General features: G+C 36.0%; 1 protein-coding gene across 3 annotated transcripts in view; it reads left to right on the top strand.

Annotated features, from left to right (window-relative positions):
* The window catches only part of XPR1 (xenotropic and polytropic retrovirus receptor 1), a 317,382-nt gene that overhangs the window by 46,806 nt on the left and 254,380 nt on the right, over positions 1-16,196 (top strand). For all 3 annotated transcript variants that reach the window (XM_011951149.1, XM_011951150.1, XM_011951151.1), the window contains exon 2: positions 5,710-5,761. In XM_011951149.1, coding sequence (XP_011806539.1) covers positions 5,710-5,761 — 52 coding nt within the window. The remainder of the gene's footprint in view (positions 1-5,709; positions 5,762-16,196) is intronic.

Raw genomic sequence — 16,196 nt, forward strand, 5'->3', positions numbered from 1 at the left:
GATACCATCTCACACCAGTTAGAATGGTGATCATTAAAAAGTCAGGAAACAACAGGTGCTGGAGAGGATGTGGAGAAATAGAAACACTTTTACACTGTTGGTGGGACTGTAAACTAGTTCAGCCATTGTGGAAGACAGTGTGACGATTCCTCAAGATCTAGAACTAGAAATACAATTTGACCCAGCCATCCCATTACTGAGGATATACCCAAAGGATTATAAGTCATGCTGCTATAAAGACACATGCACACATATGTTTACTGTGGCACTATTCACAATAGCAAAGACTTGAAACCAACCCACATGCCCATCAATGATAGACTGAATTAAGAAAATGTGGCACATATGCACCATGGAATACTATGCAGCCATAAAAAATGATGAGTTCACGTCCTTTGTAGGGACATGGATGAAGCTGGAAACCAACATTCTCAGCGAACTATCGCAAGGACAGAAAACTAAACACTGCATGTTCTCACTCATAGGTGGGAATTGAACAATGAGAACACTTGGACACAGGAAGGGGAACATCACACACTGGGGCCTGTCCGTGGGGTTGGGGAAGGGGTTAGGGATAGCATTAGGAAATATACCTAATGTAAATGACGAGTTAATGGGTGCAGCACACCAACATGGCACAAGTATACATACATAGCAAACCTGCACGTTGTGCCCATGTACCCTAGAACTCAAAGTATAATAATAATAATAATAACAATAACTCAGAATCTTAATTGTGGACCTTAGCAACTATTTTATTAAAAATGAAACATTTTTTCCTTTGTCACGTTTTAAAGAAAATAACTGCTTTGAGTTATAATTCACGTACCATAAAGTTCACATATTGAAAGTAAAAGAAATGAATAAATACAAGAAAAGATGTGGTCCATTAATAAAGGTTTCCCCACAGGGTTAATCTGTGGTGTGGTTTTTTGTTTGTGGGTGGGGGTGGGGTTCTGGTTTTAACAGAATAGTATGATGTTTGATGACACCACTTCTGGGACCAAATGTGTTATCTTTTTTGTGACACCAGAAACCAAATTTCTAACATTAGCTAGGTGTCCAACAGTTGAGTTCATTCTGACACTGATTATCTGGAGGTAGTACAGACCCCACAGCTTAAGGGCTACATTTCATAAGACTGCCCCTGCTTAAGATGCTAGCTGCAAATGGGATGCCCAGGCTACCCACATTTTGTAACCACCCGTTTCTCCTTGCCCACTGCCTAGACAGAGCCAATTTGTTAAGATAGGGGAATTGCAATAGTGAAAGAGTTTAATTCACATAGAACCGGCTACACGGGAGACCAGAGTTTTATTATTTCTAAAATCAGTCTCCCCGGAAATTCGGGGATTAGAATTTATAAGGATAATTTGGTAGGTAGTGGGTCAGTGAGTCGGGAGTGCTGATCGGTTGGGTTGGAGATGAAATCATAGAAAGTCGAAGCTGTCCTCTTGGTGCTGAGTCAGTTCCTGAGTGGGGACCACAATACCAGATGAGCTAGTTTATTGATCTGGGTGGTACCAGCTCAGAGGACAGGGTCTGCAAAATATCTCAGGCAGTGATCTTAGTTTTGTAATAGTGATATTATCCCCAAGAGCAATTTGAGGAGGTTCAGAATCCTGCAACCTCCAGCTGCATGACTTCTAAACCATAATTTCTAATCTTTTGACTAGTTAGTACTACAAAGACAGTCTAGTCTCCAGGCAGGAAGGTAGTTTGTTTTGGGAAAGGGTTAATATCATCTTTGTTTCAAAGTAGAACTCTAAACTATGTTCCTCCCAAAGTTAGTTTGGCCTATGCCCTGGAATGAACAAGGACAGTTTGGAGTTTAGAAGCAAGGTGGAGTTGGTTAGGTCAGATCTCTTGCACTGTAATAATTTTCTAAGTTACAGTTTTTGCAAAGGTGTTTTCAGTTTCTTCCTGCCTCTGCAAATTTGAGGATTCCCATGATTCCCACCTCCAGGTTTGATAATTTGCTAGAACTACCCACAGTACTTAGGAAAGCACTGTACTTACCATTACAGATTTATTATAGAGGATACAACTTAAAAACAGCCTAATGGAGAGATGCACAGTGCAAGATGTTAGGATGGGGATGGCACACAGCCTGCACATTCATGTGTTCACTAACTTGGAAGCTCTCTGAACCTTGATGTTTAAGGGTTTTTATGATGGTTTCATTACACAGGCACAGTTGATTAAATCCTTTTCTATTAGTGATTGAGCTCAATCTTCAACCCTTCTCCATTCTTCAGAGGTCTGGAGGTGGGGCTGAAAGTTCTAATCCTCTAATCACTTGATTTTTTTTGGTGACCAGCCACCATGAAGCATCTAGGACCCATTGTCCCACTTCCTCCCATTGAGCTATCTCATTAGTATATAAAAGACAGTACATTCCAAAGGTTTTTGGAGCTCTGTGCCAGGTACTGGACACAAAGACCAAATATTAATTTTTATTATACCTCAATTGCATTTTTGTATTGCTTCAGATTCTGTATAAGTAGTGAATATTACTGAATATTTTTTGGATTTAAGTATATGTGTGACATTAAAAAATTTTGTACATACATCGTTTTCCGTTTTTGTACATCCAGTATTTCAATAAAACTTTGGTTAAAATGAACAAAAATACATTGATCTAAAATTTTTAGTTTCTCTTGTTTCATTGGAAATTTTTTACTGTATATTATTAGGCCTGGTTAGTCATGGATCTGACAGTTTGGCCACCAATAGAGCAAATAGTAAATTCAGTTGGGAAGAATATAATTTACTGGACTTGAGTACCTGTATTCTTTTCTTTGAAAGAGTGGGTTACTCTGGAAGTTTACTTCTTCCTTTTTGGTATTTATATGCTTGAATATTTGTGCTGGTTCTGGGGAAGGACGTTTTTGACTTCAAGGGACATTCGGCAATGTTTAGTTTTCACAGCTGGAGGGTGGGGATTGGTACTGTTATCTAATGGGTCTCTGGATGCCAGGAAGGCTACTAAAAATTCTGTAATGCACAGAGCAGCCCCCGCAACAAAGAATTATCTGGCCCAAAATGCTAATATTACTATGTTTGAGGAATCCTGCTGTAGGCCAATATGGGCATCACCAGTGTTTAGATGGTATTTGAAGCTTTGAAACTGTGGATATCCTCATCCACTGAATTGATTTTACCATTTTGATAGATATAGAGAAATATTTCTCGTTCCTGTTCCCCAATGACTTATTGAGAGATTAAACTGCAGCCATCCAAATTACCTAAATACGGTTGTTAGCTAATCTAGAGTGTGGTTTTGGGGGGGAAAAAAAGGCAAATTATAAACCGATACTATCTTTATAGTCCTAAACCTTAGGGAAGACTTTCCAGATCACCACTGAAAAATGCTTTAGGACATTGGTCTGGGAAAAGATTTCCTGAGTAAGAGCTTAAAATCACAGGCAACAAAAACAAAAACAAAAAAAAAAAAATGGGTTTATGTCAAACTACAAAGCTCCTGGACAGCAAAGGAAACAACAGTGTGAAAAAATAACCTATAAAATAAGAGAAAATATTTGCACAGTACTCACACTACAGGGGATTAATATCTGGAATATACAAGGAATTCAAACATCTTAACAGCAAAAAAAAATTGATTTAAAAATGGGCAAGTGATCTGAGCAGACATTTCTCAAAAGAAGATGTACAAGTGGCTAACAAATAAATGAAGAAAATGCTTAACATCACTCTTCATCAAAGAAATGCAAATCATAACCACAGTGAGGTATCATCTCACCCCAGTTATGCTGTTATCAAAACGACAAAAAACAAAACAAAACAAAAAAGCAATAAAAATGCTAGTAAGGATGCAGAGAAAAAATAAGTTTTATACTCTGTTGGTAGGAATGTAAACTAGTACAGCTGCTATGGAGAACAGTATGGAGATTCCTCAAATAACTACAAATAGAACATTTTTTTTTTTTTTTTTTAAGATGGAGTCTCGCTCTGTTGCCAGGCTGGAGTGCAATGGTTGCAATGGTGTGATCTCGGGTCACTGCAACCTCTGCCTCCCGGGTTTGAGCAATTCTCCTGCCTCAGCCTCCTGAGTAGCTGGGACTACAGGCACGTGCCACCACGTCCAGCTAATTTTTGTATTTTTAGTAGAGACGAGGTTTCACCATGTTGGCCAGGATGATCTCAATCTCTTGACTTCGTGATCTGCCCGTCTTGGCCTCCTGAAGTGCTGGGATTGCAGGCGTGTGAGCACTGTGCCCAGCCCAAATAGAACTATTAATACGATATGATTCAGCAATGCCACTACTGGGCATTTATTCAAAGGAAAGGAAGTCAGTAAACCAAAGAGAAATCTGTACCCCATGCTTATTGCAACACTAGCCAATAGCCAAGATAGGGAATCAACCTAAGTGTCCAACAACAGATGAATGGCTAAAGATGTGGTATATATACACAAAGGAACATTATTCAGTATAAAAAGAATGCAATTCTATTATTTGTGACAACCTGAATGGAACTAGAAGACATTAGGTTAAATGAAATAAGCCAGGAACAGAAAGTTAAACACCACATGTTCTCACTCATATGTGGAACCTAAGAATAGTTGATCTCATAGAAATAAAAAGTAGTGCAGAGGATACTAGAGGCTGGGAAGGGAAGAGGGGAGGGAGGAGGATAGGAAGAGATTTGTTAAAGGATACAGAATTACACAGCTAGATAGGAATAAATTCTAGTGTTCTGTACCACTGTAGGATGACTATAGTTAACAGTAGTATATAGTTTCAAATAGCTAGAAGGAGGATATTGAATGTTCTCAATACAAAAAAATTATAGATGTTTTACATGATGGATATCCTAATTACCCTGATCTGATCACTATAGACCATATGTATTGAAATGTCACTGTGTACCCCAGGCATATGTACAGTTATTATTTGTGGATTAAAAATAAAATTTCTTAAAAAATTTATTTATTTATTTTTTATTTATTTTTGAGATGGTTAAAATGAACATAATTTTAACCTGTCTCCCAGGTTGGGGTGTGGTAGCACACTCTGTCTCTGTCTCCCAGGCTGCAGTGTGGTAGCACAGTCTTGACTTACTGCAACTTACGCCTCCTGGGTTCAAGCGATCCTCCCACCTCAGCCTCCTGAGTAGCTAGGATTACAGGTGTGCATCACCACGCCCGGCTATAAAAAATAAAATTTCATTAAAAAAAGTATTGAAGATGAAAAGAGTTCTGGAGAATGGTTGCACAACAGTGTGAATGTACTTAACACTATTGAACTGTACATTTAAATATGGTTAAGATGGTGAGTTTTATGTTACATATACCTTACTACAATTTTAAAAAGATAACTTGTATCCAGTTCTTGATAGTTTCTTATGCAGTCTTCTAGTTTTTTTCTCTAGGACTTTTGTTCTGTTTTCTTCAGGGTTTTTTTCTTAGTCAAGAGAGTTTATAATCTCTCAGGTGATTTTTCATCCTTTTCCAGCTGTTCCTTAATTAATATACAAGTTAGCCCTCATCCTAAAAATTGGACAATACTGGACTGATGTGAAGGTATAATGTTTGGATTTTAGTTCATACATGTTAATTGAAGTATTTATCAATTTAGGGAACTATGTGTGTTCACTGAATATTGAAAAAGAACTATTTAGCTTCAGATACTTTCAGTATAAAGCTTACTCATGATTTCATATATTGTTTTTCTTTCTTTCTAATAGGCTTTCAAGGATATGCTGTATTCAGCTCAGGACCAGGCACCTTCTGTGGAAGGTAAGATGAATTAACCCTTAAGTTTAATCACAAAAAACCTCTTTTTAAGGAAAGATATTTTGTACTGCAGAGTATAAAACTAATATGATGACAGATCTTTTACTATGTCCTTATGTCACCTTAGGACTGTGTATCATATATATTGGTTTAGTCAGAAGTTTTTCTCTGTAATGATTCCTTACTTCCCCTCCCCTCCCCTCCTTCCTTCGTCCATAATTTGCACAACATAGCTTTTCCTTTCTATTTATGTCATGCCTTTAGAGTGGGACCAGTAAAACAATGGAGAATGTTTACAATGGATATGTGTGTGTGTGTAAGCATGTTTATGTATACATGTGTACATGTTCTCATGTCAGTAAATAGGAGCTAATTCAACAACTGTTCTTGAGGGAGAATGTTCCTTCTGAGGCTGGAGATTCTTTTTTTTTTTATTTTACTTTAAGTTCTAGGGTACATGTGTACAACGTGCAGGTTTGTTACATGTGTATTGTATACATGTGCCATGTTGGTGTGCTGCACCCATTAACTCGTCATTTACATTAGGTATCTCTCCTAATGCTATCCCTCCTCCCTCCCCTGCACCCCCCACAATAGGACCCGGTGTGTGATGATCCCCTTCCTGTGTCCAAGTGATCTCATTGTTCAATTCCCACCTATGAGTGAGAACATGCAGAATTTGGTTTTCTGTTCTTGGGATAGTTTGCTGAGAATGATGGTTTCCAGCTTCATCCATGTCCCTACAAAGGACACAAACTCATCCTTTTTTTATGGCTGCATAGTATTCCATGGTGTGTATGTGCCATATTTTCTTAATCCAGTCTGTCACTGATGGACGTTTGGGTTGATTCCAACTCTTTGCTATTGTGAATAGTGCCGCAATAAACATACGTGTGCATGTGTCTTTATAGCAGCATGACTTACAATCCTTTGGGTATATCCCCAGTAGTGGGATGACTGGGTCAAATGGTATTTCTAGTTCTAGATCCTTGAGGAATCGCTACACTGTTTTCCACAATGGTTGAACTAGTTTATTCTTTTAAAATTCCACATCAGGTTTTTAAAATGAGAGTTGAGTGCGAAAAAATATGTATCGAGAATATTCTAAGTTGGATGTAGAGAATAATGTCTTTATAAGACACCAAATCTGTGAAGTTATTCTAGTGACAAGCTGTTAGAGACTTGTTCTTATGACAGCAGATAGTGAAGTTGTTTAATAAAAGTGTAGATTTATAGTGAAAAGTATCATTTCATCAGTCATATAGAAATGTCCATCTTTCATCTCAAACCATTCTGAATTAAAAACATATTTCCTCCGAACATGTAAAAATCTTTTCTCTTATATTAAGTCAGGAATTGGCATTTAGTTCCATGTCACACTGAATTTTAGACTATAATATATATAATTCTCTAATATTTAACTCAGGACACTTAAGGTTTATCAATATGTTTAGTTTTTTATTTAGTTATCTCTTATAAAGAATACCTCCTTTAACTATTTTAAAAATATAAGAAAAATGAAATTCCATAGAAGCTGAACTGATTCCTAACCCTGTGTAACTTGCTTTAATATTGGTTCACTTATTTTACTATTTTGTTTGCAACAAAGATACTCTGAGATATATTGAACATGGTGATGATATTTATTCATCCCTTTTAGGCTGGAGCATGTTTCTAGTATTTTTAAATTTTCTTTCAGCTGTTATTAGAGAAAAACTGAATTTTGTGAAAGTATGCTCAAAATGACAAATATTTATAGTTAAGAGCCTTTTCTTTCTCTCATTGTCCAGAGACATTAACTTCTTTGGACCATGTTATAGGGGAAGTATTGTAGGAACATGTACTACTTTCACAAGAAAAACATCTGCACACATTCTTTCTTTATACTTTCATGTAAACATACTATACAACTATAGTTTTATAGTGAATTATTACTTTCTTCTTAGTAGGACATTTCAGGGTGCTACCTTAACTTCATTGATAAAATAGGCTTTTTCTCAAAAGCAAGTCAACATAACAATTTCAGTGTATTGAGAAATTATTTTACTTTAATTTGCTCTCTGTTACTCAAACACACACATTCAAATTCCTAGTTATTTTGTTTTGTGCTTTGAGAGTGAATTTCATGAATCAGTTATACATTGCAAAAAATCTCTATTTAAAATAAATGTTTTATGATTATAACTAGGAAGTGCTAATATTCTGAAATAATATAGATAAGGACTTACTCTCAGGTATTCCTTATCAATTTATATGTAAATATATATTTCAGATATATTTCTGATACATTTCATTATCTACTCTTCTATGTAATCACTGGTATTTCTGATATATTTCTGATATATATCATTACCTACTCTTCTATGTAATCACTGGTATTTCTGATACATTTCATTACCTACTCTTCTGTGTAATCGCTGGTATTTTTGTGTAACGATTTACATTGGAAATATATGACTGAGATATTGACTTAGAATTCTGTGTTATAGATTATACAGTATGTTATTAATTTTTCTTTTCTTCCTTTTTTTTTTTTTGAGACAGGGCCTTGCTCTGTCACCCAGGCTGGCGTGCAGTGGCGTGATCTCGGCTCACTGCAACCTCCGCCTCCTGGGGGTTCAAGTGATTCTCCTGCCTCAGCCTCCTGTGTGGCTGGGATTATAGGCGCCTGCCACCATGCCCAGCTAATTTTCGTATTTTTAGTAGAGATGGAATTTTGCCATGTTAACCTGCCTGGCCAGTTTTGCCATGTTGGCCAGGCTGGTCTCGAACTCCTGACCTCAAGTGATCCACCTACCTTGGCCTCCCAAGTGCTAGGATTACAGTCATGAGCCACTGTGCCCAACCTATTGATTTTTTAAATAATGGCATATTTAAATTTTTACTATTTTGTTATCCTTTTCTGCAGAAAGACTTGTAAATATAGAATACATGGCAGTAGATTAGGGGATTAAAGTGACTAGAATTGTGAGGTTTTTAAATTCCTGATGTCAGTGAGTATACTACCTCTTGATATTCGTAACAAATTAAATTAAACTGCAAACTGGAGGTTTCCCATCAGTGCGTCAATCAATTATACCTTAATAATCAGGGTTGTTCTGAGGCAAGATAATTTTTTACCTTTATAGATTAAGTATAACAATTCTTACATATAGTACCCATTTGACATTGTAAGTGTCAAGTTTTCAGTGATATAGAACTGTGGAAAATATAAATTGAAATATCTTTTACCTTTTCTCATGCTCCCTACTCCCAGTTTGCTGTCTCAGTAATTTTATGGAATTAATCTACTTGGGTAAATGCTCACATCCTTACATCTTTATTTTTTTTTTAAACTGTCTGTCTTCCCTCTTTCCCAGGATACTTTTGAAATTAGATATATATATATAAATTATGTGCTGTATATGATTAATCTATTTTAGTTTTTCCTCTGAATTAATTTCAAGAAAAGCTTCAAACTTTATTTTGTCATATTCTTTTTAAATGTATTTTTTGCTTAAAAGTATCAATATTTTCTACTCTTTATTTGTGATGGAAAAATACGAGAATCCGATAGTCAATCTAGGTAACGAAACTAAGAAATTGATATTTCTAATGGAAAGGGACATTAAAAGATCATTTTGCTTAACCTTTGTTTTAGATTTGTGTATTCTGAGACCACTTGAAGGTTGCATGACTCAATAATGACAGTTGGGATTATTATTGCTCTATTTGACAACAAAAGAGAATTCTAGAGATTAATATAAAAAGACTTTTTAAAAAAATTTGCATTTTTCTCCAAATGATATATTTGAATATAATTTTAATTGGACATTTCCTTGTGTCTCTTTTTAAAAGATTTAAGAATTTTTAAAAACATTACTTTGAAAAATACTAGGCTATTTAACTTGTTAGAATAAAGCAAATTTTATCTTTCAATAAATTTCTCTCCTCTTTTTTTTTTTTTTTTTTTTTGAGACGGAGTCTCACTCTGTCGCCCAGGCTGGAGTGCAGTGGCCAGATCTCAGCTCACTGCAAGCTCCGCCTCCCGGGTTCACGCCATTCTCCTGCCTCAGCCTCCCAAGTAGCTGGGACTACAGGCGCCGCCAACTCGCCCGGCTAGTTTTTTGTATTTTTTAGTAGAGACGGGGTTTCACCGTGTTAGCCAGGATGGTCTCGATCTCCTGACCTCGTGATCCGCCCGTCTCGGCCTCCCAAAGTGCTGGGATTACAGGCTTGAGCCACCGCGCCCGGCCCTCTTCTCATTTTTTTGTTACTCCATATAGTTCCCAGAAATATTGGGGAAGGTTTATAGAATAAGATAGCACATATTAGATAGCAATAGTTACAGAACTGAGAATAAGGGGAAATTGAAGATAGAATAGTGAGAGTAAAACTAGAGTAAATTTAATAGAATAGATACCATGAGGATTCTGGAACAGAAAAAGAACATCAGGCATAAACTAGAGAAATCTGGGTAATGTATGGATTTTAGTTAATAATATATCATTACTGATTCATTGATTACGACAAATGTACCATATTTATGTAAGATGTTAATGATAGAGGGGCAGCTGAGTTGAGGGAATATTGGAACTCTCTGTACTATCTTTGCACCTTTTCTGTAAGTCTAAAACTATTCTAAGGTTAAAAGTTTATTTGGCCAGTTGCAATGGTTCACACCTGTAATCCCAGAACTTTGGGAGGCCTCCCGAAGTAGTCTCCTGACTACCTGAGGGCAAGACCAGCCTGGACAACATGGTGAAATCGTGACTCTACTAAAAATATAAAAATTAGCTGGGTGTGTGGTGGCGCATGCCTGTAGTCCCAGCTACTCTGGAGGCTAAGCAATGGGAATTGCTTGAACCTGGGAGATGGAGGTTGCGGTGAGCTGAGATCGTGTCACTGCACTCCAGCCTGGGCGAAAGAGTGAGACTCTGTCTAAAAAAAAAAAAAAGTGTATTTAAATAAAATAGATACCATAAGATTTTATACAATTGACACAATGTAAATTCAACTCTGAATTTTCAGAGGATAGAATAAGATATTATTTCAAAATTGATATAAGGTGAATTTACACCAGTTCCTCAAAAAACGTAGCTTTTACTGAACATGAAATTTGAGAGGAAAGTCTTCCTTGGACTCTCATGGATAGTCTTTCGTTTGTGTGTTGAATAGTATCTCCAACAATAGTTTTACAAAGAGCATGACAGTGAGTTTTCAAAGGCTGCTTCTTATAATCCAAGGATGTAATGTAAAAATGTGTTACTGTGACCTACAATCCCTAAATAATCTGGTCCTAAATCATAAATGTCCGTGATCTCACCTTCTACATTTCCCCTGTTTTTTCCTAGGCTCCTTTCTTTCTTTACCTAAATCAGGCCAAGCTTCCTCTTGCAGTCTGATGTAGCCACTTAGTCACTTTATATTGCATCACTCTACTTTATTTGTTTGCATAGCATTTGTTACTTTCTGATATCTTGTTTTAAAGAATTGATTAATTCTCTTTCTGGAATGTAAGTCTCTTGTGACTAGTGATTATGACTTTTTAAAATTTTTACATCTAGTATCTGAAATAGGCACGTAGTTTACATATTTCCTGGACACATCATTGAGTAGGAATAAAAGTGAATCCTTTTCCTCAATTCCTTGAAGCCAACGTACTGTTTATGAAAAAAGGAATAAATTAACCTAGCTTGCTTCTCTATGTGTGTGTGTGTTTTAAAAATTTTTCAAATTCTCTTGATCTATTATGTTTAGATGCAGAATTTACCTGCTGGTTAGATAACCAAACATATTATTATTAGTTGTTGTTTTACAGTACTGGCATTTTGATTTCATAAGGTATAGTCTGAGATGACACATACGGTATTTTTTTTAAATTAGTAGAGGAGCAGATGATACAAGTTCATAATTTTAAAGATTTTTTGTTTTTGTGGCATCATGTTTTATTGCTGAGAAACTATATTTTATGAAGTATTGAGAGTATTTTGTTAAAACACTAATTAAACAGTTTCTAAAGTTCTTATGTTTAGTATGCCTCCTTTCAAAGATACATGAAATTGGCATAGATTTGAAAGACCATATGTAAGTTGTTAGAGGATTTTTTAATATTTATCTACTCAGTGGAATGTATTTTTTAGACTAAATTAAAATAGATCTTTTGATTGATAATTTTCCTTTTATATTTTGTTTCTGTTTTTATCTTATAATTCATTCCTTTTGATGGAGAGTATACATAGCTAATGTTAGCTTAATTCATCTCTGAATACAGCTGAATACAGCTATCTGACTTTCTGAAATTGGATAAATAAATAGAGACAAGGACATAAGTAACTGGCCACCACACTAGTCTCTGTTTTTCTGCCATTTCTTCTTTAGTTTCCATGTTCCCTCCCCAGTCTTGTGAACAGGTTTTGTTAGAAATGTTGGCTTAGGTTCTCTCTGCTTATTTTATTTGGTTAGCAGATGTGTTACAGTCTCCCTAAGCTCCTTAGAATTCAGTTCTTAGTGACATTGAAGATGAAAGTGTGCTTGTAAATTATTCATTCTTATTATACGCTTCAATGGACAGGGTCCACTTCAAGCATCTTCTTCCATGTCACCCCTGTCCCCAGATCTTTGTTGTTTTAACAGATGTGAGCTTGCTTTTTAGTTCTGGAGAATGGAAGACTGAATTGCATTTCTAAAATTCATGATGTAGTTTTCGCATTTATAGGATTACTGTCAAATATGTGCATTTATGTAACATTACTTTTTCATGTTATTTTAAATCTTGTCCCCCCCCCCAGTTTCCACTTTGTTATCCTGCATATTTATCTTGAAAAAAATTATTTACATGACTTTTCTGACCTAGGTGTAAAACAATTCGGTGTTTATAATAGGCAGAGCTATATTTAATCTGCTACATTTTCAGCTGGGCAAAGGCAGGAGAGTAGCTTTTCTAAGTTCTATTTTTCTGTTAACGTTGTTTTGTCAGTAAGGTATCCTTAGTCATTTATTGTCTCTGCTTGAAGTGAGTTAATGTTGCATGAGAAGACTATACAAGGGACTAGTAATGAGGTTAACCCCAAGAATGAAATGGTAATCTGTCTGTAGGCACTGAGCCTTGTTGTGAGAGCCATGAAGAAATACAGATGGCTAAGATTGGAGGTTGAGACAATAGCCAAGCCAACAAAATAATTGCAATCTCTTTAAGAATGATATATTTTATTCTTCATTAACTCCCTTTAGAAAGGATGAAAAGACCTGATTGATACTCAAAAGTCATGTAATGGAGTTACTTCTGAAGGATGTGCCTTATTGATTATTTGTTTCATGTTTACATTGGAAAATGATTTGCGTGTTCATTTGTGTTATGGCAATGACAGCTTGTAGATAACAGGAACTATTAACTTCAAAAATGGACTCGTATATTCTATAAAGATGTCAGTAACCTCAGTCTAGTTCGCTAATAGGCAAGATGTACTTCTGAAGAACAGGTAGCATTGCTATTTGATTTGAAGAAATACCTACTTCTTTTTCACAGAAAGAGAATTAGATCTAATTTAATGCCCATTGTTATGACATTAGATAATGATACAAATAGTAAAATTATGTTATGAAAACAAATACAGTTTTTAGTATCATATAGGTAGGAAGCTGGAAGCGATGAAGAAGTGTTGTGAACACAGATTTATAATCCTTTCTTCATGACACTGTATTTAATGCATCTTTAGTGTTTAAAGTATTTCATCACCTGTAAAAGTCACTAATATATAAAGTCACCATTTTAGTTATCACACAGTGTCATTTCTTTTTTATCACCAAGTTTGAGAGAAGGTCATGAAATAGGGAAGAGATAATGATAAAACATTAAATCATGGAACAAAAAAGGTCTGGGAATTAAAAATGTAGACTCTACACTGTAGAGGAAAAGATAACAGCAGATGGATATGATGATTTCAGATAGAATTTCCTGAAGTAGACATTAGAAAGCTGGAGCAATTGTTAAAGTTTAAAGTTGGCAGAGTTCAAAGTAAGGGAAGTTCCTCCTTGAGTTCTTTTCATTTTCTTTAGGCAAGACCACCTAAGGTGTTTAGTAAAGAAACAATGAGAAAGCTAGAAAGAAGCATATGAAGTTGTGATCAGAGAGTAGTGGTTTTCCAGTACTAGGTATCATTGAATAAAAGAAAAATTCCTGCCATTGAAATGGAAGAGATGCTCTAAAAATCATTTAGAGTAGCATCGACTTCAATTATCTGAGGCAGTATGAAGAAAAAAGAGGAAGTCAATAATTGGAAAGGTAGATAATCTCTTGTATTAGTTTCCTTCAGTTGCTGTAATAACCGCAAACTTGGTGGCTTAAAATGACAGACATTTATCCTCTCACAGTTTTGGAGGCCAGAAGTCAAATCAAGGTGTCTGCAGGGCTACCTTCCTTCTGGAATTCTGGGGGAGAATCCGTTTTTTGCCTCTTCCAGCTTCTGGTTATTGCTGGCTTTCTTGGCTTGTGGCCACTCCAATTCATGCCTCTTTACCTTATCCTTTGTCTGTCCTCTGGGTATCTGAGGACATTTGTCATTGGATTTAAGGTCTGCCTGGACAATCCAGGATGATGTCATCTCAAGATCTATAATTACATTACAAAGACTCTTTTTCCCAATAAGATCACATCACAGATTCTAGGGATTTGATATAGATATCTTTTGTTGGTAGAAGGGAAGGAACACTTTTGTGCCTACCATATTCTTAAAAAATTTTTTTTTAGTTGTTGTTTTAGAGACAGGATCTTACTCTGTCATCCAGGCTGTAGTGCAGTGGCACACTCATAGCCCACTGCAGCCTCAAACTCCTGAGCTCAGGAGACTGTCCCACCTCAGTCTCCCGAATAGCTAGGACTACAGGCACATGCCACTGTGCCTGGATAATTTAAGAAATTTTTTTGTAGAGACATGGTATTGCTATGTTGTCCAGACTGATCTTGAACTCCTGGGCTCAAGTGATCCTCTCACCTTGGCCTCCCAAAGTGCTGGGATTATAGGCATGAGCTGCCATTCTCAGCCTACTATATTCATGAATTTACATTTAAAAAATACATTTTAATGTTCTTCAAATTGTGAACTAGAGCTTGAAGTCCAAATGAGGCATTTGCTTCAAGTGTTTCTACCTGCTGTATTTTGAAAGGAGCAGTCAAATGGTGTCAAAGAAAAATTTAGGTATGATTCCAGAAAGTGAAAAATTGGCCAATAGATATTAGTCAGACTTGAGTGTATAAAATATAGTAAAGGACCATTTATCTGCCTCTAGTGATAGTTACATGCAAAATATTCCAAGTTACATCTCAAATTTATCTTTATTTCCAATATCCTTCCTGGGGGAAACAAGGACCACAGATCTCTTTTTAGTACACAGGAGCAATGTATTTTCCCCTCCCCCAATCCCAATTTTTTTTTATTGTGGAACTTTTAAAGACATACACAAGTAGTGAGGGTGTATAAAGAACCCCACTTTTCAATAATTGAACTTTAACCATTATCAGTGAAAGGGCTAATTGTGTTTCACCCCGTTCTTGATTGTGTGTGTGTGCGCGCGCGCGCACACACACACACACACCATGTTTTCTTTATCCATTCATCTGTTGATTCCATATCTTGGCTATTGTGAATAATGCTGCAATATGCATGTTGGTGCTGATATCCCTTTGATATACTAATGTTATTTTCTTTGGATTGGTGGATTAAGTGGTCATTCTATTTTTAGTTTTTTTAAGAAACCTCCAATCTGTCGTTCACAGTGGCTGTAGTAATTTACATTCCCATGAAGAGTGAGTAAGAGTCCTCTTTTCTCTTCATCTTCAGCAGTATTTGTTATTTTTTATCTTTTTGATAATAGTTATTCTAACTGGGGTAAGTTGATATCTCATTGTGGTTTTGATTTGCATATCCCTGATGATTAGTGATACTGAGTACTTTTTTCATATACCTGTTGGCCATTTGTATGTCATCTTTTGAGAACTGTCCATTCAAATCCTTTGCCCACTTTTTAATGGGATTATTTGTTTTTTCATCATTGAGTTGTTTGAGTTCCTTATGTATTCTGGATACTAGTTGCTTTTCAGATGAATAGTTAGCAGATATTTTCTCCCACTCTGCAGGTGCTCTCTTCACTCTGTTGATTGTTTCCTTCGCTGTGCAGAAGCCTTGTAGTTTAATATAGTCCCATTTGTGTGTGTGTGTGTGTGTGTTTTACTTTTGTTGCCTGCAATTTTGAAGTCTTAACCGTGAAATGTTTTCTCAGACCAATGTTCTGAAGCATATCCCTTTGTGTTCTTCTGGTAGTTTTATAGTTTCAGGTCTTACATTTAAGTCTTCTATCCATTTTGAGTTGATTTTTGTATGTGGTAAGAGCGGGGGATCTAGTTTCATTCTTCTGCATATGGATATCCAGTTTTCCTAGCACTGTTTTTTGAAGAGGTTGT

Source organism: Colobus angolensis, unplaced genomic scaffold (assembly GCF_000951035.1).
Source record: "Colobus angolensis palliatus isolate OR3802 unplaced genomic scaffold, Cang.pa_1.0 Scaffold315, whole genome shotgun sequence".
Lineage (NCBI taxonomy): Eukaryota > Metazoa > Chordata > Mammalia > Primates > Cercopithecidae > Colobus > Colobus angolensis.